At 42.0% G+C, this 23,412-nt stretch overlaps 1 protein-coding gene and 1 long non-coding RNA gene across 2 annotated transcripts; one reads left to right on the forward strand and one right to left on the reverse strand.

Annotated features, from left to right (window-relative positions):
- Positions 1-4,269: 4,269 nt before the first annotated feature.
- On the reverse strand, positions 4,270-5,459 carry LOC146402441 (uncharacterized). Its single transcript, XR_014806625.1, has 2 exons — positions 4,966-5,459; positions 4,270-4,852 (listed from the first exon to the last, which is right to left on the reverse strand). It is a non-coding gene; the product is annotated as an uncharacterized LOC146402441 (long non-coding RNA).
- On the forward strand, positions 5,438-22,249 carry LOC100624495 (zinc finger protein 677). Its single transcript, XM_013991866.3, has 4 exons — positions 5,438-5,598; positions 8,096-8,179; positions 9,519-9,645; positions 19,038-22,249. Exons 2-4 carry the CDS (start codon positions 8,165-8,167, stop codon positions 20,339-20,341), a joined length of 1,446 nt encoding a protein of 481 aa, XP_013847320.3. The 5' UTR covers positions 5,438-5,598; positions 8,096-8,164; the 3' UTR covers positions 20,342-22,249.
- Positions 22,250-23,412: the final 1,163 nt, after the last annotated feature.

Genomic DNA, 23,412 nt, shown 5'->3' on the forward strand with positions numbered 1-23,412 from the left:
CTTTCAACTGAAGAAAGCCAATTAGTAACATAAAAATAGAAAACACACTAGTAAAGTTAAGTATATAGTTAAATTCAGTATACTCTAATATTGTAATATAGTGGTATGTTACCACTTAGCTCAAGTATAAAAGTTAAAAGGCAAAAGTATTAAAACTGTAAGTACAGTATTTGTTAATGAACATACTAATTAAAGAGTTAAGTTGTGACATCAAAAACATGTGAGGGAGTATTAAAGGGTAAATTATTTTGTGCAAAGTTATCAGTGTAAAATAGACTTTTATGAATGAGATGGTTTATGTAAGCCTTTTGTGGTTATGTAACCACAAGGCAAAAACCTACAGTAGGTAGACAAAAAATGAAAAGGGAATTAAAGCATGCTACTATAGAAAGCCACCAATTCCTAAAGGAAGTCAGCAAGAGAGAAAGGAACAAGGGAACTACAAAACAGCCAGAAAAGAAACTGATAAGATGGCATTACTAAGTCTTTACCTATCAATAATTACTCTGGATGTAAATGCATTGGATTTTCTAATCAAAAGAAATAGAATGGCTGGATGGGTTAAAAAAAAAAAAAAGACCTGATTGCATGCTGGTTACAAGAGACTCACTTCAGACTTTCAGATTTAAGGATACGTGTAGGCTTAAAGTGAAGAGCTAGAAAAAGATACTCCATGCAGTGGAAACAAAAGAGCAGGAGTAGTTTTTAGTTATATTGGACAAAAACTTAAATCAAAAGCTGTAATAAGAGACAAGTTCATTATATAATGGTGGAGTCATTTTATCAAGAGGATGTAACAGTTGTAATATATATGCACTTGACATTGAAGCACCAAGAGTCTTTTCCAACCACAGTGTCTTAACACGAGAAAAACGATTAAAAATGGTAAATTTGGAGTTCCTGTCATGGCTTAGTGGTTAATGAACATGACTAGGATCCATCAGGATTCAGGTTCGATCCCTGGCCTTTCTCAGTGGGTTAAGAGTTTAGAATTACCGTGAGCTCTGGTGTAGGTGACAGATGCAGCTCCATCCCATGTTGCTGTGGCTGTCATGTAGGCCGGCAGTTGTAGCTCCGATTTGACCCCTGGCCTGGGATCCTCCATATGCCTCAGATGTGGCCCTAAAAAGGCAAAAAAGGGGTAAATTTACAAAGATAGGGAAATTAACATGCTCCTCAGCAGCTAATAGGTCAAAGAGGAGTTCAAAGGAGAAATCTATATCTTAAAAAAGCGAAAATGAAAATACATCATGCTAAACCTTATGGGATGCAGCAAAATCAATTCTAAGAGGGAAATTGATAACAATAAATGCCCATGTTAAAACAAACAAACAAACAAAAAAACCCCCCAAAAATAACCCCAGGAGTTCCTGTTGTGGCGCGGCAGAAATGAATCCGACTAGGAACCATGAGGTTGTGGGTTTGATCCCTGACCTCAATCAGTGAGTTAGGGATCTGGCATTGCTGTAGGCTGTGGTGTAGGTTATAAATGTGGCTCAGATATGGCGTTGCTGTGGCGTGGGCTGGCAGCTGCAGCTCCAATTGGACCCCTAGCCTGGGAACCTCCATGTGCCACAGGTGCGGCCCTAAAAAGACAAAAAAAAAAAAAAAACCAAAAAACCGCAAAAAAACCCCACCTAACTTTATTGCTTAAGGGACTAAGATAAAGAAGAAAAAAACTAAGCTGAAGTAGAAGGAAGGAAATATCAAAAATCACGGGAATAAAACAGACCAGGAAAAAAAAAAAAAGATTAAGGAAACTAAGGTCTGGTTTTTGAAAAGGTAAAGTTGATAAAAATTTTAGCTACACTAAGAAAAAAAGACTCGGCGTTCCTGTCATGGCTCAGTGGTTAGCGAATCTGACTAGGAACCATAAGGTTGTGGGTTTGATCCCTGGCCTTGCTCAGTGGGTTAAGGATCTGGTGTTGCCCTGAGCTGTGGTGTAGGTCGCAGATGTGGCTCGGATCCTGCATTGCTGTGGTTCTGGTGTAGGTCGGTGGCTACAACTCTGAATGGACCCCTAGCCTGGGAACCTCCATGTGCTGCGGGTGTGGCCCTAGAAAAGGCAAAAATACAAAAAAAAAAAAAAAAAAGACTCAATCAGAAATGAAATAGGAGATATTACAACAGATAACAAAAATTAAAAAGATCATCAACTGTGAAACAATCCAACAATTTGGATAACCTAGAAAAAATAAATTTCTAGAAATAAACAACCATGACTGAATCACAAATAAAAATCTGAACAGAGTAATGACAAGTAAGGAGATGGAGTCAGTTATCAAAAATCTCCCATCAAAGAAAAGCCCACTGCCTTGGAAGAAAACTTTTCTTCAGTGGTTGAGCACAGACATTTTTTCCCCCTTAAAGGCACAGTATTGAATGTGGAACAGACACTAACTCACAGAAGAGTATCACAGAAGAGGAACCTGTCGCCTTTCTCAGCATAGGGGTCAGGGGACTACTGACAGCAGTGGCTGCCAAGGTGAATTCTGGGGAGAGGCAGGTCCCTACCCAGGAGAACTTGAGGATGGGAACTCTAAAGGAGGAAATGGGAGCTACAGAATTCCAGGCCCAGGGAGAGGATGCAGTGTCCAGGGCTGCACTTGGGGCATGGCAGCAGGCACTGCCCTTAAAGAGCCTAGAGGAGCAAGACAGAGAGTTTGAGGGGCATGAAACTGTCTTTCTGGTAAGGGCTTTGAACAGCAAAAGGGATGTGTCTTGGAGGTCAGGAAAGAGATTTAAGTAGGAAAAAATACTCAACAATATAGAAACAGTTATAAATTAAAAAATGAGACTCCCTTTTGAAAATAAGGGAAGAGATCCTTCCCCATGTTTTTTTGTAGTGCTTTAGAAAACCTGTACTTTCTCCTTCCTTTGACATGTATAGAAATCCTTTTGGAAATAAGGCAGATCTTTTATCAGCATTATAAGCCAAGAATATCTTCCAAGGACTTAAGAGTCTTCTCTTTGACATGGAAACATCAAAGAAGATAGCATCCCTGTCTTCCAGTTTCTGTGGAAGGTGTCCAACAAAATTCACAGCAGAGCTGCAAAGAAGAGCTTTATTTGAGGTCTGAGAATTGCAGTTTGGTAGATACAGTTTCAAGTAGGCATTGAAAATGTGTTCCAAGGAGAAGAGAGAAGGAAAAAGTTGATAAAGGCAAAACCCAAAAAGATTGCAGAAGTTTTGAGAGAATTATGACTAATGCTGGCAAGCTGAAGGTATTCTTATTTATACGTGGTCACTAAAGGCAGAAATTACTAAACATCAGTAAATAAATGCCAAACAATCTTAAACTTAAAAAAAATTACATGTGTGGCAAAGTTCTCATCCAAAATTCAATCCTTGAGAGATCACCAGAATACTATTTTGAGAGTGAAATCTTTCAAATTTATGGGTAATGTTTGCTAGGCCTTACTAAGTATTAGTTAATTCAAATGTAATGAACCCTGAAAAATTATAACCAATGCTTAAAATTTATGAAACATCATATAATGTATACTGTAGTGAAACCTTACAAACTTAATATGTTAAAAGGCTTTTTATTCAAAATGCTCCTGTTGCATTAAAAAAATTCTTCTGGAGAGAAGTCTCTACATGTAGGGATTTGAAACATTTCATGGTGAATATTAACTCATTCATATTGCCTTAAATATTATTGAATGTATAAATGAAACCATTGGAAATTTGACAAATCTAGTTTTGTTTCCTTTAGGGTTTATGTCAACTAATATAGACACCCCACCCTTTTTTTTTTTTTTTTTCTTTTTATGGCTGGACCTGTGGCATATGGAAGTTCCCAGGCTATGGGTCGAATTGGAGCTGCATCTGCAGCCTATGCTACAGCTTGTGGCAATGCTGGATCCCTAACCCACTGAGCGGCCAGGGATTGAATCACATCTTCACAGAGACTACATTGGGTCCTTAACCTGCTGAGCCAAAAGGGGCACTCCGACATCCCCTTGTTAAGGTGAAAACAAATTCAGTAGTCTTCTAAAGAGCACATACAGGATTTGTTATCTTTACCTGAGAAATATATCTGAACATTGAGAAACAAAATAAAAGGGCTAAAATATAAAAACAGTATTTTTATTAATATTCTTCCTAGTGACCTTTGGATAAATGTAAAGTGAATTAAAAAGGCTATTCAGAAATTACTGACAAATTATAACAACATAACAGGTTCTCTCAAAGGTATCTGATTTTATTCACCTCAGGTGTGGAATAGAACAGCAAGTACTAAAATGAGCAACACAGTTTATATCGATTTTTGCTTTTTAATTTTTTTAAAATAGTGGCTGGTGACCTAAATCATTACATGCCTCATTCCTTTACCTCCCACTATCCAGGCTTGTCCCTATAAAAGTTTCTGGAACTGACCACGGATTGAGCACAGGATGAGTGGGAAATGGAAGTGGATATGATGTTTTGATAGATGCCCATGCGGTGGGCCCATTTCCCACCGGTAGCGTTTTGCATTTAACATTCCAGTTTGCATTTTGGGCACAGACAGTTGCACTCCTTCCTTAATTATATTGCTTAAATTAAATTCTAGTTGAGGAGCTATCACTGGATCCACCCATCGCCCTACATTGACTCCAGATGCAGGTTAGTGTTCCCTGACCTCAGAGTTACCCTTGTCACTCAAGCAGGATAGGCATCTTCTCTCCTTTGCAAAAGTGATTTGATGAAACCTATTCTCAGGAGTACCTGTTGTGCCTCAGCCGGTTAAAAACCTGATATGGTGTCCTCAAGTGTGTGAGGTGGATCACAGAGTAGGTGAAGAATCCTGCGTTGCCACAAGCTGCGGTGTTAAGTCTAAGATGCCGCTTGGATTCCATGTTGCAGCTGAAAACAAAAACAAAAACGTTTTCCACCTGTTTTCAGCAAGTGGCCCACACAACTCTAAGTTTACACCTTAAATTGCAAGGTCAGTTTAAAATAGGCAAAGAGGGTGTTACCTGTGGTGCAGCGGAAACTAATCCCACTAGTATCTATGAGGATGCTGTTTGATCCCTGGCCTCGCTCAGTGGGCCGGGGATCCCGGCTTGCTGTGAGCTGTGGTAGCTGTGGTGTAAGCGAGCTGTGGTGTAGGTCATTGTCGCAGCTCCAATCCCGAGTTGCTGGGACTGTGGCGTAGGCCAGCAGCTGCAGATCCTGTTCGACCCCTAGCCCGGGAATTTGCATATGCTGGTAGTGCAGTCCTTAAAAAAAAAAAAAAAAAAGCAAAGATCAGCCGAGCTCCTGAGATAAATTCAAATTGATCCAAACTCAGAAGAAGCTCCGCCCCCGCGAAGCGCTGAGGGGAGCCCAGGCCCCGCCCCCCCCACTGCCCGCGCCCAGGCCTGGCCCCTATCCAGGCCCATTTCCGGTGGATCTCTGCTTGGGCCCCGCCTCCGGGGTTCCCGGGAAGCAGTGCGCACGCGCAGCCTCGCAGACCGGAAGAGGCTTCTGCGGGTGTAAGGTCGTGTGGCGGGCTTTGGTTTCGGCCTTTTAAGTTTAAACCTGGGTTTCACAGTCCACAGTCTTACACACCTGGGGTCTTGGGGTTGCTACGGACGTTAAAATTCCGGCACCCACGCCTCCTACCTTCGGTAAGTTCAGGAGTGCCGGTGAGATGCCCAAGCCTGACCGCTTTGCTCTTGGGTCGGGGGTTGGCCTTCGTTTTCGGTTAAAATCTAAGGCCTTCGGGCCATTAGACCCGCTTGCCGCTTTTTCCTGTAAAACCCTTCACCGACCACCTCTCCCAATCCTCGCTGCCTTTTAAAGTCCTGGGAGATAGACTTCTTTCTGTTGGGGGGGTGGGGTGGCGGGGCGGTGGTGGTGGCTGAAGCATGTGGAAGTTCCAGGGATCGAAACTGCGTCACAAAGGAGCTCCCTGGACTTTTTTTTTTTTTTTTTTTTTTTTGTCTTTTTGCTATTTCTTGGGCCGCTCCTGCGGCATATGGAGGTTCCCAGGCTAGGGGTCCAATCGGAGCTGTAGCCACCGGCCTACACCAGAGCCACAGCAACTCGGGATCCGAGCCGCGTCTGCAACCTACACCACAGCTCACGGCAACGCCGGATCGTTAACCCACTGAGCAAGGCCAGGGACCGAACCCGCAACCTCATGGTTCCTAGTCGGATTCGTTAACCACTGCGCCAGGACGGGAACTCCTCCCTGGACTTTTGAGAGAGTTTCTAAAGCTTTACGCTTCTGCCCCAATGCTCGCCTCTTGGCCCCTATAGAGGCCCGCATTCTCTCCCTGGCCCTCGTATTCTGCAGGACCCCCCCCCCCCGCCCCCCGCCCCCCGCCCCCCCCCCCCCCAAGAGATCCAGTGTCCTGGAAGAGCACACTTTTCAGTACGGTAGGATTTAGGATTGCAGAACTCGAGGGGTCCCAAGACCACGTCGTCACCTCCTCTTGGGATCAGGGGCTTTGTGTGATGATGATTGCAAAGGTGGAAGCCGGGAATGCGGTAGGAGGCGGGGGTGAGGAGGATCAGGAGAAAGAGACAGAGGATGAATGAGGACAAATAGACAAGTGAAAAGGAGAAAAAAATCATTGAGGTGGCCCCCAAAGAGAAGGCAAAATAGAAGATGCCTGAAAGACTTGCAAGGAGACAAAGCGAGAGTAGTAATGAGGTAAGAAAACAGAGATGCGTAGAGGAGGAGGAGGAGGAGCTCCACAAAGACGAAGGGGAGCAAATTAGGGAAAGGGGCCCTTGGTGAGCAGAAGTGGGGACCACACGGGTCAAGGCACCTCAGACAAAATGGTTAGGATAAAAAGGCTAGGGGAGCTGAGTGCAGGGACTGAACGATGGCAGAGTGAGAGCGCCAAGCCAGTTGGGGGGGCCAGTGAGTCTGGGCAGAGGGGATGTAAGAGGAAAGACGGTGTAGTGAAGAGCAGAGGGAACACAGAAATGGGGGCAGGAAAAGGCAAATATGTATGGAGATTGGGACCAGAGTGGGGAGAAGGAGAGGCAGAAATTGAAATAGGTTTCAGGACTTGTGCAAAACAGGTGTAAGGAAAGGAACAGGAAAAAGGGAGAAGGAGTAGGCGGGGTGAGAGAGGAAACAGAAAAGGAAAAACACTGGAGAGAAGCAAGGAAAGGGAGACATTGAAATATGTACTAGAGTGAAAGAAGGAGAACCTGATTCTGGATGAGTGGTGAGTTGATGGGAAATGGCTGATTAGGTTGTGATACATTGACTTGTGGCTTTATTATCAATTTAATGCAAAATTCGCTTATTTGCTTCAGTTTTAGAGATGAGAATGGCAGTTGCAAAACTCCTGTTTATAAGGCTTGTGTATTTTACAGTTATTTGCTAACCAGGGTAGCTTCCATTTGCAACCCTTTTTCAGCCAGTTCTAATAACACATATGCTCAGTGGGGCCTTTTCTGACCCTCTCATTTGACTTTCCAGCCACACTCCTATCCCAGCCCTAGCCTGTAATGCCCTCTCTGCATGTTTCTCTTTGCTCCTTCTCCTTCCACTGTGCAGATACTGCCCCGGAAGAGAGCAGGGCCACAGGGTGGAAGTTGTGCCAGGGTTGACCCCTCTGAATGGTTCTCAGTGCTGACTTCACGTTGAATTGCTGAGGCGTTTTGCAGATACCTCATTTATGCCCCGTTTCCATAGATTTTCCTCTAGGTCAGGGCTGAATGGGGCTCAGCCTCAGTGATGTTAAAATAGCCTCAAGTAGTCCAGTCTGTATTCAGTATTGAACACCAAGGCTCTGGCTCCTCTGTTTCTGAGAACTGAAACCAGCCCCTAATCCTGAGAGAGATGAGAGGGGTTATCTTCTGCGTGGAGTTTGGTCAGGATGGGGTCTGTGACTTCAAGGGGAAGAGAGTCTTTCCTAGAGTCCCGCTGCTGCAGCTTCTGTGTGGGTTTAGCCAGGAGGGGAGTGTGTTCTGATGCAAGGGGTCAGAAACCTCACTTGTTAGTTTCCCTGTGGGAATGTATTGTCCCTTAATTCGTCCTGGGACAGTGAGCAGCAGAGGACTGTCTATTCCGCATGGTGAGGTCTTCCCTGTGTGTGTGGTTGTGGCACAGGAAATGGGAGTGTTGATCCGGAGTATTAAATAGCATATTTTGACACTCAGGATCGACATCTCAAGACTGAGAAGGAAGCCCTGAAGAGGACGAAGAGGAAAGAAAAAAAAGAGTCAGGAATGACACTTTCTCAGGTAAAATCTTATTCTTGGTTTATTGGTCAGTCCTCTCCGTCCTGAAATGCCATTTCAGATTTGATAATCTCTCGCTCTCAAGCAAGCCGCCTGACAGGTTTGCTTGCACCCACCCCAGGGTCTTCCCTCCACCTTCTCTCATTGCCGTGTAGATTCTCTTTGGTGTTTTTATGTACTATATTTATGGAGCTCGAAGTTAAATTTTTAATGTGGTTTTTTTAGTTTTTGCAGTGTTTTAAAATAACTCGGCTACTATAGACCAATGTTGACCATCTGAATTTAGTTTAGTACAGTTTATACAGGGTCGTTGTACCCACAATGCTGAAATGCACAAGTAAAAGGGAATAGAAAATGAAGATACAGTTTTTAAACATGTCGCTTAGATACTGCCTCTTTTATTTCGGTGAATTTCAGTGTTTATGTTTGTATGCACACCCTTGGCTGTGTGAGCAGGAGCCCCGGTGTGTAAAACATCATCATATTGTCTTTGGTTTATTTTAGCTTTGAAAGTATGCCTTACGTGCTTTTCCATGTCCTTAATTTTTTGTCTTCCCTCCCGTGTCAGTGAGTTATGAGCAGTAAGAGTAGTAACTCATTGTGTGTGTGTGTGGCTCTACGTGTGTATGATTGACCTTCAGTTAGCTCCATGTTTTCAGCCTTGAACTTGCTGCAGGTTTTCTCTGTTAGGAAATAAGTGTGTCATCATACGGATGCTGTAGATTCTATTCTAAGGCCACACAACCTTATTCAGGTGATGGCCCTGCTGTTTATTAACTGTTTCACCTGAGACGAGTTTCTTAGCATCTCCATGACAGAGTTGGGTCTCCTGTGAGGTGGGGACAAGTCTTTCTCTAATTGGATGCTATGTTGGTATATGAGCTAATACTTAACAGAAGTTTAGAATAATGCTTACCCCACAGTACTTTTAGTTATTGCTGTAACTATCATCATTTTTTTTCAGTTCTCACCTTGCTTTAAAGCTAATGTGAACTTCGTCATCCTTAAAGACCTTACTCTCCCTCATTGGGAAATTACCATTTGGTGTCTAATATCTCAGACTTGCGTATAGATGACCCTGTTGGATTTTTTTCAATTGTACGTATATTTTTTTCTTGCGTTCAGAGTTCCTCCGTAATTTAGTGGTTTAGTGGATTTGGCATCCTTTGATAGAAAAATATAATAAAATTAGAGAGTATTACTTGCTCAGAATTCTCTTTTGTGGCTCTGTCAGCATACGTAATTCTGTATAATTGACCCTGATACCTCCCTCCTCTTCTCATTTTGTGTGAAGATAAGGCTGTCCTTCCAGGCTCTTGGTAAAAATTTTTTTTCATTTCAGGCACCATTGACATTCAAAGATGTGGCCATTGAATTCTCCCAGGAGGAGTGGGACTGCCTGGACCCTGACCAGAGGGCCTTGTTCTGGGACGTGATGCTGGAGACCTACGGGAACCTGCTCTCCGTGGGTGAGGGTAACTTCCCTCTGAAGTTGGGATCTGCCCTTGGATGTCTTTGATATCTTTGATTCAGAAATGAGATACTACAAAGTGTCTAGAATTTAAATCTCCCTTTGCTTCCGAAGATCTGCCCACTTCCTGTTAGGTGATAGTGGTTCTGGAAGTTGACTAAGCACCAGACCTTACGGCAAAACCTTAAAATATCTGCCTGGTTTTATTCCTGCACTTTTGGTTTTGTAGTTCTTAGAAGAGAGCTACATATCTGTATACTCAGAAAACACTCGTGTGTGTGTGTTTGCCTTTTCTAGGGCTGCTCCCCGCAGCATATGGAGGTTCCCAAGCTAGGGGTCTAATCAGAGCTGTAGCAGCTGGCCTACACCAGAGCCACAGCAACACAGGATCCGAGCCGCGTCTGCTACCTACACCACAGCTTTCGGCAATGCCGGATCCCCAACCTACTGAACAAGACCAGGGATCGAACCCGCAACCTCATGGTTCCTAGTTGGATTTGTTACCAATGAGCCACAATGGGAACTCCTCAAAATATTCTTAAAGCGTTTGGAAGAAGACGGTCATTGAACAAATTTGTGAAATATTATTCTATCTCTGTAATGTCTCCCTCAGCTGAGCAAAGGGCTGGGATTGTATTATGGAAAAGCCACAGCACATCATTTACCTTTTTTCCTACAGTTGGGAATCTTCCTTCCTTCTTTCTTTCTTGCTTTTAGGGCTGCACCTGTGGTATATGGAAGTTCTTAGGCTAAGGGTCGAATCAGAGCTGCAGCTGCCAGCCTACACCGCAGCCACAGCAGTGCAGGATCCGAGCCTTGACTGCACCCTGTACCACAGCTCATGGCATTGCCAGATCTTTAACCCACTGAGCGAAGCCAGGGATCGAACCCACATTCTCATGGATAATAGTCAGATTTGTTACCACTGAGTCACGATGGGAACTCTGGGAATCTTTCTTGCTGAGGTAATATTATTTCCAGTTTGGAGCAAGGGAGAGAGAAAGAGCCCTGGCTTCTGAAGGGTGAGGTGAAAGTTGTTGGGGGAAAAAAATAACAGGTGGGTGGGAATATATCAAAGATGGGAACACAGGAATGCAGGTGGCAAAGAGGTGGCTGTTTCATCCAGTATTTTTTAGGAACTTCTTCCTGAAGTTAACTGCTGTGAGCTCTTGAAGGAAATGGTTCTCCCTCTTCTCTTACTCATTTGCCTCAAGGTTTCCTCCCATCCCACTGGCCTTCCAGCTCCTCGCAAAGACAGAGTCTTCATCCTGACCTGCAACATTCTGTTATCTGCCCTCTGTGACCCTGTTGGTATTTTGACTTTGGGGGGTGGCTTCTCCTGCTGTACTTGGTTCTCATTCCACACACGCCAGAGCTCAGGTCCCCCTGGTCCTAGCTCATGTCCCCCAGCTTCCATCCTATTTTGTGTACTTGAAGGACCTTCTTTTGGGTATTGGAACCTTGGCTGTTGGCTGCTTGTCCATTGCATCTGGGGCCCCATGCGAGTGGCTGGGCCTGTCTCAAGACCTCTCTGCCTGTTGAGGTGCCTCAGCCTTCTTCGTTTCTGCCTTTGTCGCTGGGAGCAGCATGTGCAATGGGAATAGCGTGACTCTTTCGAGATTGTTACTCAGCAGCACTGGAAATGCAGTGGACAGAAAGAACCTCCCCCCCCCACCTTCTTTTCGCCACACCCATGGCATGTAGAAGTTGCAGGGCCAGGGATCGAACCTGCGCCACAGCAGTGATGTGAGCTGCTGCGGTGACAGCACTGGGTCCTTAACCTACTGAGCCACATGGCAACTCCAAGGGAGAACCTTTCTTCGATCCCCAGTCCTTCGTGGGGACCACATCTCAGGCACAGCCTGGGGTTTATGGGCCCAGGACGCATGTTAGCACCCTGCCAAGTCTGAACCCCTTGTTTTACTCTCCTATCGTTTATCTTTCTCCCTCTTGCTGCTCCTACTTAGTGTGGGGATATGCAAAAACTTAGGCTCTACTTGACTGCATATTTTTTTGAGTTTTTATGATTTTTGCACGTGTAGCTTGCTTTTGAAATACACCTACTCGGTGTCTGAAATGTCACCCTCTGTTTTCTGCCGTGATAACCCACGCCTTCGGTGCTGGACCACTTCTGGTGATGTCTCCCATGGGGAGTTTAACTGGGTAAAAGAAAATTCTGAGTGGAGAAGGCTTTGATTTATATGTTACCGTGTCATCCTGCTGTGTGGGGAAGTGCCTGCTGAAGTAACTGAGTAGCATGGCCCGCAGGTGCCAGGCTGCTGAGATAGTGTCACGAGAGCTTGGCACTCGTTCCAGTTGTCCTTCTGGTTTTTGTGAATCGTCACCCAAGTGTCTCAAGGGCAGCACGGCAGAGTTGATTAAGTACCCTAATGATCATCCTCTTTGATTTGGGGCTGTCTCGAGTGTCGGGATTTATTCCCGGGAGAAAATTGCCAACTTCTGAACCCCGCGTCGGTGAGACCCTTGACTAGACTGTGTTCCCACCGCAGTGTTCGTTACCTGTGCATGCCATTGTTAATTCCAGAACAGAGAGGATTTTGATGCTTCTTGAGGGGATTTATGAAGTCATATGAGTCCTACATTATCGAATTCTACCCTGTTTGTTTTGTTTAAAACACAGTTACTTTCTTTTTTCTTTTTTTGTCTGCTCTGGGGCATATGGAGTTCCCAGGCCAGGGATCACATCTGAGTCACCGGCTCAACTTAAACTGCAGCTGTAGCAATGTTGGATCCTTAAGCCATTGTGCGGGGCCCAGTATCAAACCTGCGTCCCAGTGCTCCCAAGATGCCACCCATCCTGTCGCACCACCATGGGAACTCCTAAAACACTGTTGCTTTCATATTGCACATTTCTGTGTATTATAAATGAATTTGCTTTTCATTTATATAATCATTGGTTACATTTTTTTGATGACTTGCGTAGTGTTCTCTGTTTTATAGCTGTGCTTTGCGAAGCTTTTGGGGTAAGGGACGAATGCTGTTTATATATTTTATAAGATTTCCTTCTTGAGTGTGGAGGGTTGTGGCTCATCAGGAGTTTTCCCCAAAACTCTAACTTCTGGGGTTTTGTGAACCTGCAATGATCACAGGTGTTTGTTTGTTTGTCTGTTTTTTAGTGTTTTGCTTGATTTAGTACCTACTTACTAACAAATACTTTCCTCTTTAAGCAATTTGGATTTTTAAAATTGGGAATATTGTATATCTTCAGAGAATGCTTTTGTTATTAACTTAGACTGTTTTCATCCCAGAAATGCAGTTAAATTTTTGGGCCATAATTTGTTATATAAGATACCTTGATTTTTCTGTAGTATAGTGTAAGTTTTCTAAACATAGCTTTCTGGCTTTTATGTGAATTTTACAGGCTTTCTGTATTTTGGCTGAAACGCTTTATTGTACCGTGTCATTTTGTAGGAAACCTGGCCAGTGTCTTGCACTCGATGAACCTCGTCACTGTTACTTAGGACTGTTTTTCACAAAATTTCTGAAGTTCTGGAAATGGCACTTTTTGATTAACTCCCGAACACTCTTTTGTTTCCCGGCTTCCCCTGAAGCTGATTCTGTGTACAATTCACCTTGTCCTGGTTCATGCATATCAGTGTTCTCTCCTGTTGTTCTCTGGCTGTCGGTGGCTTCTTCCACTGCTGATCACCTCTGCCCAGCCACCTCCGTGGATCCCCTGGAACTGCCAGAAACTGTCTCTGCACTGAAATGCTGCTGAGAATACCATCTTTATTGATTGGAAGTCATTCCTTTCTGTCGGTCATATGCCTCTTAAGAGGTTATTTATGTTGTCCTGATGATCTTTCTCAAGTTAGAATTTGTTAAATTTCGGCAAGTGCATGTTAACTTTTTAAATAAATTGATGGTAACAGCATGTCTACTCATGAGCACCCCTCACCTCATGTCTGTTTCATGTGAGGGATTGTTAATAGACCCACAGATAACGAACTTCAGATAATTAGAAGACGTCAGCAAAAAAGACAGTTATTTTTGTATACTCTAAAGAGAATTAGCCTTAAAATTTTAACATATCAACATTAGTAAATGTATTTTTAAAATGTGAAATGAATCACTTAGATTGTTAGTTATTAAAAACAATTATGGTGAAATTCACATAATGTAAAATTAACCATTTTAAAGTGAACAGTTCAGTAGCATTTAGTGCATTTACCAGCTATACAACTACCATTTCTTTCTTGTTCCCCAGTATTTTCATTGCTCCAAGTTAGCATTCATTCCCCATCAAGTACTTTCTCTACTTTTTCCTCAGGCCCCAGTCCCTGGAAACTCCCAGTCTGCATCTTCTCTCTCTCTGAATTTATCTATTCTGCGTATGTCATACCCTTTTCTTTTCTTTTCTTTTTTTTTTTTTTTTGTCTTTTTGGGGCGCTCCCATGGCATACGGAGGTTCCCAGGTTAGGGGTCGAATCAGAGCTGTCGCCACAGGTCTATGCCACAGCCATAGCAATGCTAGATCCAAGCCACATCTGTGACCTACACCTCGGCTCATGACAATGCTGGATCCTTAACGCACTGAGCGAGGCCAGGGATCAAACGTGTGTCCTCATGGGTACTGGTCAGATTGATTTCTGCTGAGCCATAAGGGGAACTCCTCATATCCTTTTCAGTATTAATTTGACTATTCAGGGCACTTTGCAATATGAATTTGATCATCTCTTCCATTTTTCCAAAAGATGTTCTTGGAATTTTTCTGGTGTTTACATAGAATCTATAGACCATATTGGTGAATATTATCATCTTAAAAATACGAAATCGAAGTTCCCGTCATGGCTCGTTGGTTAACGAATCTGACTAGGAACCATGAGGTTGCAGGTTCGATCCCTGGCCTTGCTCAGTAGGTTAAGGATCCTGCATTGCTGTGACTGTGGTGTAGGCCGGCGGCTACAGCTCCGATTAGACCCCTAGCCTGGGAACCTCCATATGCCGCGGCAGTGGCCCAAGAAATGGCAAAAAAAAAAAAAAAAAACAAACCAAAAAAAACCCCGAAATCTTCCAATCCATGAACGTGGACTATTTTTGCATTTATTTAGGTCTTTAATTTCTACCAGCAGTGTTTTGTAGTTTTCAGTCTATATGTCTTTCACCTCCTTGCTTAAATTTATTCCTAGGTGTTTAATTCTTTGGATGTTATACATGGAATTATTTTCTAAATTTCCTTTTCAGATTGTTCATTATTGGCATTTAGAAATAAAATTATTTTCATGTGTTGATACTGTGCAACTCTGCTGGGAAGATTCATGACTAGTGGGTTTTGTGTGTGTGTTCTGTGGGATTTTCATTATATAGGATTGTGTCATCTGTACATAGAGATAATTTTTCTTTTTCTTCTACAGTTTGTGTACTTTTAATTTCTTTTTCTTGCCTAATCTCCTTTGAGTAGAACTTCCAGTACAGTGTTGGATAACTGGATAACAGTGGTGAAAGTGGGCATCCGTATCTTATGTTTTTATCTTAGGCAGAAAGCTTTTATTCTTTCGCCATTGACTGTGTATGATATTAGCGGTGGGTTTTTCATAAATTATCAGGTTAAGAAAGTTCACTTCTTTTTTTAATATGCTGAGTTTGTTTTGTTTTGTTTTTAATATGGTTGCACCTGCAGCATTTGAAAGTTCCTGGGCCAGAGATTGAATCTGAGCTTCAGCTGTGGCAATGATAGATCCTTTAACCCACTGTGCTGGGCTGGGTATTGAACCTTTGCCTCCACAGAGACCTGAGCTGCTACAGTCAGATTCTTAACCCACTGTACCACAGTGGGAACTCTGATATGCTGAGTGTTTTTATTATGAAAGGTTTCTGGATTTTTTTCACATGTGTCTTCTGCTTACCATGAGAATGATTATATGTTTTTTTTTTTTCCACCTTCTTGTTACTGTGTAGCTTATTACATTGATAGGTTTTTAAATGTTGAAGTAAGGGAATAAGGCCCCCTTGTTTATGATGTGTAGTCTTTTTTTTTTTTTTCTTTTTTCTTTTTAGGGCCACATCCATGGCATATGGAGGTTCCCAGGCTAGGGGTCAATTGTAGCTACTACAGCTGCTGGCCTACACCACAGCCACAGCAATGCCAGATCCGAGCTGCATTAGCTACCTACACCACAGCTCAAAGCAACACCGGATCCTTAACCCCCTGAGCAAGACCAGGGATTGAACCCGCAACCTCATGGTTCTTAGTCGAATTCATTTCTCCTGTGCTACAATAGGAACTCCTATGATGTGTAATCTCAGTGTGCTATATATTCAATTGGCTAGTATTTTGTTGATTTTTTTATCTGTATTCATAAAGGATATTAGTCTGTAATTTCTTTTCTTGTGTTTTTGTTTGGCTTTGGTATCAGAGTAATGCTGGCCTCAGAGAATGAACTAAAGAAGTGTTCTCTCTTTTGTTTCATATAGGGCGGGTCTAGTCAAAAGGAAATCCTTCATCTTTTACCTTGAAAGTCTTAATTTCTCCCTCATTTTTAAATATTGGTTTTGTTGGAGATAGAATTGGTTGACAGTTTTTTTTTTTCCCCTCTGTCAGTACTTTAAGTCATCCCATTATCTCTGGACTCCATGGTTTTGGCTAAGAATCTTAGTGTCTAAGAATCTTTTGCTTTTAATCTTAGTGTGACTCTTTTGTATATGATGAATACCTTCTTGCTGGCTTCCTTCCCTTTGTCTTTTAACAGTTTGATTATAATTTGTCACGGTGTGGATCTCTTTGAGTTTTCCTACAGGTGGTTCATTCAGTTCTTAGCTATGTAGATTCGTGTCTTTATTCACATTCAAGAATGTTTTGACCATATTTATTCCAATATACTTTGTCTTCTTTACCAGTTTCCTAGATTCTGTTCATTTATATGTAATCTTTTTTGTTCTGCTCCTTGGACTGGGTAATTTCAATGAATCCTCCGACAGGTTTGCTGATTCTCTCTTCTGCGTGATCATATCTCATGTTACCCTCTCTAGGAAATATTTCATTTTGGTAATTTTACTTTTCAGTTCCACAATTTCTGTTTAGTTTCTTTTTATAATCTCTATCACTTGCTTATAATTATTATTATTCTCTTATTTGTTTACGCATTGTTTTCCTTATTTTCACTAGTTCTTTGTTCTTCATTTCTTTAGCTTAAATAGTTGATCTAAAGTGTTTGTTTAGTGAGTCTGAAGTTTGGGCTCCATTATGGACAGTTTATGCTATTATTCGGTTTTCTGTATGAGTCATACTTTATTGTTACTTTGCTTGCTCTATAATTTTTTGTTTAAAAAAATGGGATATTTTGAATACAGTCAAACTTTGGAAAATTATAATCCCCTCCTCCCCTACTTGACTTTTTGTTTCTTGTGATTATTACTGTTGTGTGTTTCTTTATTTCTCTCAACTAATTTTGTGTGATGTGTTTTCATTGCTATTTGTGGTCACTTAAGGTTTTGTTGGCTTATTGGTTAGTTAGTGATTTGACAGATTTCCTTTAAACATCTGGAACGAAAACAAAACCACCTTACCCTTGTAGATGAGCTGTGTGTGTTGAAACATGCCTTAAATACTTAGGCAAAGACCTCACAGTTCTGCCTTAGCCTTCATTTCCTACTTGCAGAGAATCTGATGGTCAGCTGGAGGTAAGGGCCTAGGAGCTTCTCAGGTCTCTTCTCTCTCTCTCTCTCTTTTTTTTTTTTTGCTTTTTAGGGCTGCTCCTGCAGCATATGGAATTCCCAGGCTAGGGGTCAATCGGAGCTACAGCTGCCGACTGTGCCACATCCGCAGCAACTTGGGGATCCCAGCAGAGTCTGTGACCTACACCACAGCTCAGGGCAATGCTGGATCCTTAACCCACTGAGCAAGGCCAGGGATCGAATCTGCCACCTCATGTGCCTAGTCTGATTCATTTCCACCGTGCCACGATGGGAACTCCCGAGGGAGATTTTCAGAGCTGTTATTCCCTAGTGCAAATCACTTCCTGATTTTTTTCTCAGGGTTTTCACTTTGACCATTGTTTGCCTCAGTTGTTACCCCTTGCCCAAGGTAACAGGGGCTAACACATCCCAAGCCCTCAGGTTAGCACTTCCACATAGGTATAGTTTTGAGGCAGGCCAATAAAAGCAAATACTTTGAGCCAGTCCTTCAGGGCTCCACCAAGCAGATTAAACCAAAACAAAACACCAGCCAAAATTCTTTATAAGGTCAGTTCTGTTACTTCTGGTTCTGGAAACCTGTACCAAATTGTGGGCTGCCATCTTCAAGGCCACTGCCTAGCGGAGGAATAGGGATGGGCCAAAGTAAATAAAAACAGCTCCTGTTTTCTTGGTGAAGAGTGTTCCTGGTCACTGAAGACCTCTGGTTAATTTCCAGAGTTCTTATAAAGTTGATTTTGATGGTTTTTGTGAATTCATTTCTTGTTTCATACAGGGAGTACATTTGAAGCTCCCTGCTTTGTCATTTTTCGATGTCACATTTCCCCACCATTAATCTCTGTAACGTTATATACTTCCTTGGCCCTCTGATTTCAAAATCAGTGGTTTTCAACATGTTTTTGAGCTCTCCTGTTGCATGCTCCTTCTGAGATGTGTCCTTTCTTTTATCCTTATAGGTGAATATATATGTATACTCTGTGGATTTCACATTTATTTATTTCACAGATATAAATGCTTATTATTTATGGCTGGATTTGTCTCAGCCTGCTACAAATATTGATTGCCATTTGATTAACATATTTTTTAACATATGTAATATAAGCACGGTATACTAATTGTTTATGTTGCAGTGTGCCTGTTGTGCATGGATATAGTTGTGTAGCAAGTATTCAGAGTAATATTTGTTATTCTTTTTTTTTTTTTTTTTTTTTTTTTTTTTCCCCTGTGACATGCACTGGCTTGGTGTGGAATCTTAGTTCCCAGACCAGAGATTGTACCTGGGCTGCAGTGGTGAGAGTGCTGCAGCCTAACCACTAGACCACCAGGGAACTCTTAAATGTTGCTTTAATATTGTGTACGAGTACTCAATAATTAACTTGCTTATCTGTTTTTTATTTTTAAAATGTGAGACAGCTGTATGACTCTCATGAGTTGATGTATGCCTTAGGATGCTTGTGGAAAAAAAAATTCCTTCTTTCAGGGCTGTTGTAACTTTTGATAACAGAGCATTTGAAAATAGGTACCCCCTGGAAATAATTTGAATTGCCTGTAATCACCCTTTCTTTATAGAGGAATCATTTTTCATTTGTGTTTATAAATATTTTCAGACTATGGTTGGGAAGCTTGATAAGTCTGTTGGTCGTGATTGTTGAACACTTTTGGTGTGATATATTTTTCAGCATAAAATATCTCCCAACTGTGGTTAATAGGAGGCCTGTGATTATTTATATCTTACAGGTATATCTCCCAGATGTGCGATCAAAGAATTATCACCAAAAGAGGACGTTAATAATGGAGAATTAGTTCAGACACGGGGTTTTGAAAGACCTGTAAGTCATAACTTTGATGATTCTGACTTCAGGGAGGTCCAACAGAATATGCACCAGTTTGAGAATCAGTGGCAATGTGAAGAAAAAAGTGACAAAAGAGTGAATACAGCCTCTTGCAAAAATCTCACAGGTAGAAGAAATCAACATCGTAAATTCCAGAATAATTTTCCTGTAAAGCAGAATGTTTCTGTAAGAAGTATGTCTCATCACCAGTCATGTGTGAATGAGGAACTAAGAAATGACATAGGCTCTTCAGGAAACAAATCTTTGCAATGTTTAGGAAATAGGCTTGGAGTAAGCTTACATTCACAGCTAGGTGAACTGCAGATTTTTCAAACCAAAGAGAAAGTTTATGAATGTAATCAAGTTGAGAAGTCTATCAAAAATCGTTCCTCATTCTTACCACCTCAAATAATTCCTTCTGGTGTCAAAACCAACACTTGTAATAAAAAAGAGGAGGCTTTTATGCATGTTTCATTGCATACACAACGACGTCAGAAAACACACAGTACAGAAAAACCACACAAGTGTAATGATTGTGGGAAGACTTTTAGCCATTTATCAGTCTTAGCTAATCACCAAAGGATTCACTCTGAGGAGAGACCTTACGAGTGTAATGATTGTGGCAAAACCTTTAACAGATTCTCAAACCTCACAAGGCACCAGAGGATTCATACTGGAGAGAAACCATATAAATGTAATGTATGTGGTAAGGACTTTATGATACGTTCTCACCTTTGGGGTCATGAGCGAACTCATACTGGAGAGAGGCCTTACAAATGTGACGAGTGTGGCAAAGCGTTTTCTGAGCATTCAAATCTTGCTCAGCATAAGAGAATCCATACTGGAGAGAAGCCTTATAAGTGTAGTGAATGTGGTAAAGGTTTCACCACTCGTTCACACCTTTGGGGTCATGAAAGAATTCACACTGGAGAAAAACCTTACAAATGTAGCGAGTGTGGCAAAGCCTTCACCGGGAGTTCCAACCTTATTCAACACAGGAAAATTCACACTGGAGAGAAGCCATATAAATGTGATGTATGTGGCAAGGCCTTTAGTCAGAATTCAAGTCTCATAGTTCATCAGAGGATTCATACTGGGGAGAAGCCCTTCAAATGTTATGCATGTGACAAAGCCTTTAAGCAGTACTCAAGCCTCAACAGACACCAGAATATACACAGAGCGAAGAAAAAGACGTCGAGTGTGGGGTAAGGTTTTTATTAAAGGCGCGCACATGTGGAGGGAGGAGAGAATTTGTATTGGAAAAAAACTCACAAAAGCCTATGGTAGGGCCTTCAGGAAATGCCCCGGCCTCAGGATCACCGAAGATTTCATAATGCAGAAAACTCTTACAGGTATAGTGAGTGAGGTAAATTGTTTAAGCAGATTTAGGAATGTCCCATGTATTGGGATTCTACACAGGGAGAACTAAGTCTAGTCCTTTTTGAAAGTTAATCAAATCATACTACAGTCTTCAGAGTAATTAAAAGTGCAAATCATTTAAAGTGCAGGAGATGGGGTGGGGTCAAAGGATCAAGGACATCTGTGGAAAGGCCCACTTAACTAACAGTTGTTAAAATAGTTTTAGATTTCTTTATAAGGCTGCATTTTAAGTGACTTTCAGTCTGAGGTTCAAAATCAGTTAATGATGTCATCTCGTCACAGACCTCTCGTGTTGCCATGATGAAACACATCCTCAAAGGAACTTTTTTCCCCCCAATCCCAATGTAAAAGATGATTCGTCTTTAATTTTCACTTCCACGTATTCAGTGCTGGGATGTGGGAAAGGAGTTAACTTTGGTGCGTTAACCTTGCATCCTACAGCTTTGCTGTAATTGCATAGGAGTGTTTTATGTACCATCCTTCAGGCATCATGAGACTGTTCAGTAATTCCAGTTTTAGTTACCACCCTCTCTTTTCATGGTATGAAGAGTTCCTCTGCTACCATGATGTTGAACTAGTCTTAAAGTCATTAAATCCAAATTGGTCACAGGCCATGTTCCTTTTGTTCTCTGTTGCAGTCCGAGCATCTGCATTCTATTATGATCTCAAATGTTGGTGCATAATTAGTATTGGCATATAGAAAAATCTACTCATAAATGGAAACGTGTCATGGCTAAAATTATAAAATAACATACCACTAATTGAAAACATGAAGACAAGAGTTCGCTGGTGGCTCAGTGGGTTAAGAATCTGGTGTTGTCACCGCTGTGGCTCTGGTTACTGCTGTGGCTCTGGTTACTGCTGTGGCATTGGTTTGATCCCTGTCCTGGGACCTTCCACATGACGTGGGCACAGCCAAAAAAAAAACAAAACAAAACCGAAAAATAAACACGCTGCAAAGTTATGAAAACAACAATATAGACCTAGATAATTAGAACATAGCTATCCTGCTTTATTGTAATGGTTAAATCCTAAGTCACCGTCTCTGCTGCTCACCAAGGTGTGAATTTAGTGAAATCACTGAACTCCCTGTGCTTAAGTTTTCCTCTTTAGAATAAAAATAGCTGTAGTTCCACCTCCCAGGATTTGTGAAGAATGAGGATGTTACTGAGCTTCATAGCAGTGATTCTTAATATTGTAAGAGTTTTTCAGTGTTATGTATTCAACTCTTAGAAGGCTCTTCATGAAGGTAAAAAGTAAATGTTTCTTAGTTGGAACTAACAGTAGTGGAGAATATTGAATTTCAGTTGAAATGGTAAGTGTAACTAGTGCCTAACTTCTGTAGCATCTCCCAGAAGAGAAATGTTGGTCATTGGGAATGAACTGATGGCCTCTAGTTAGCAGTAGAAATGGTCTTCTTATCATAGACCAAGATTAGAATCTTAGGGAAGTGTTCTCTTTCCATTTTGTATCTTCCTTTCCTTCACTAGGTGAAGGTTAAGGTCCAAAGATTTGATATTCAAACATGTGTTTCTTCATCTTTGTAAGAATCTCCAGGCCAGTGATAGATTTTAGGTAGAAATATTTTCTCAGTGATTTTAGATGCACATTTGTTTACTGTGTTCACAGAGTGAATTTATGTAAGATGTAACTATCAGAGAAAACTAGATGAAGCTTTTAAGGACCTCTACTGCCTTTGTGCTTTCCTGTGCATCTGTAATTATTTCAAAATAAAAAGTTAAAGGGAATGTGGTTTGCTGTGGCTTTTATAAAACTCAAATCCAGTGCTTTGTTTACATGAGAATAAAGGATATGATACCTGAGTCTGAGTACTTAGGACTGACTGTCTGCTCATCACCTCTTGTCTGCATGTTTCATGAGTGTTGTAAATGTAGATACTGCCTACATTCTATATGATACGGGTCTGCTTCCAAGAACTCCTGCGTCAAGAGCGTAGGGGTAGAACCACTGGGCGTTGAAAGTGTTTGCTATGTTGTGGATTGGTGGATGCTCGTTTTGGAACCAATCCTGCATGAAGTGAGCAGACCTTGTGAAGAAAGTGGAAGACTGCAGTCTAGAAGCACCATTGTGATTCTTCTCAATTCTAAATCAACAAAGCTTTCGTCTTAAAAGCGGGGATCCGAAACTTGGTCATGTCAGGCAGGGGTTCTCAAGAGACTGACCATGGAGGAAGATATACAAGAACAGATCCTACCTTATGGTTGGAGTGTGTCCTCTCACAGGAAAACCACGTTTCTGTAGTTCTCTAGTGTATCGTTGGGTCCCTGCACTCTCTGAACAGGGCCCAGGCGTTCCTAATGCTTGAGGAGACTTACATAGATACGTTGGTGGATGTCACAGTTCCTGAAATTAAAAAAATGCACTTCCAGAAGTGGCAATTGTGGAGATTCTTTGAGTTTTATACAAGATGAAGCAAGAATAGGAGTACGAAGATGGTTCTGGTGTAGTGTGAGGATTGTTGTTTGGGTTTCATGGCGGAACTCGTGGGTCCTGACAAGTTAGCCTTCGTAAATCTCAGATTGCCCCTTTTGAGATGCGTCTGCCCTCAATGTTCATCTCAGTTGAATATTGTGAGGGCTTACAGGAGAGCTTCCTGTGAAATTACTTGGTAAATAGAAGGCATGGTACTTGGGTGCCTTCCTATTAAAGGGTATGTGGCTCTCCTAATTCAGGGAATTCTCAGTTTCATAAGAGCATACAAAGCCATTCTCCTCTCAGCCTCCCTTATTTCCTGTCTGTGCCTACCTTCACTCCATGTAAACTGGCCTGTCTTCCCATCAAGGGTTTGCTGGGGGTGGGTGGGGTAGTGAGGAGACCAAAGCGCCAACCTCCAGGAGGGCACACAAGTGAGACGTGAAGTCTGTGACTGGCTTAGCAAC

This window comes from Sus scrofa, chromosome 6, assembly GCF_054392235.1.
Source record: "Sus scrofa isolate SSC_HxYL_T2T_F1_AM1 chromosome 6, Sscrofa_HxYL_maternal_Yorkshire_Landrace_v2.0, whole genome shotgun sequence".
NCBI lineage: Eukaryota > Metazoa > Chordata > Mammalia > Artiodactyla > Suidae > Sus > Sus scrofa.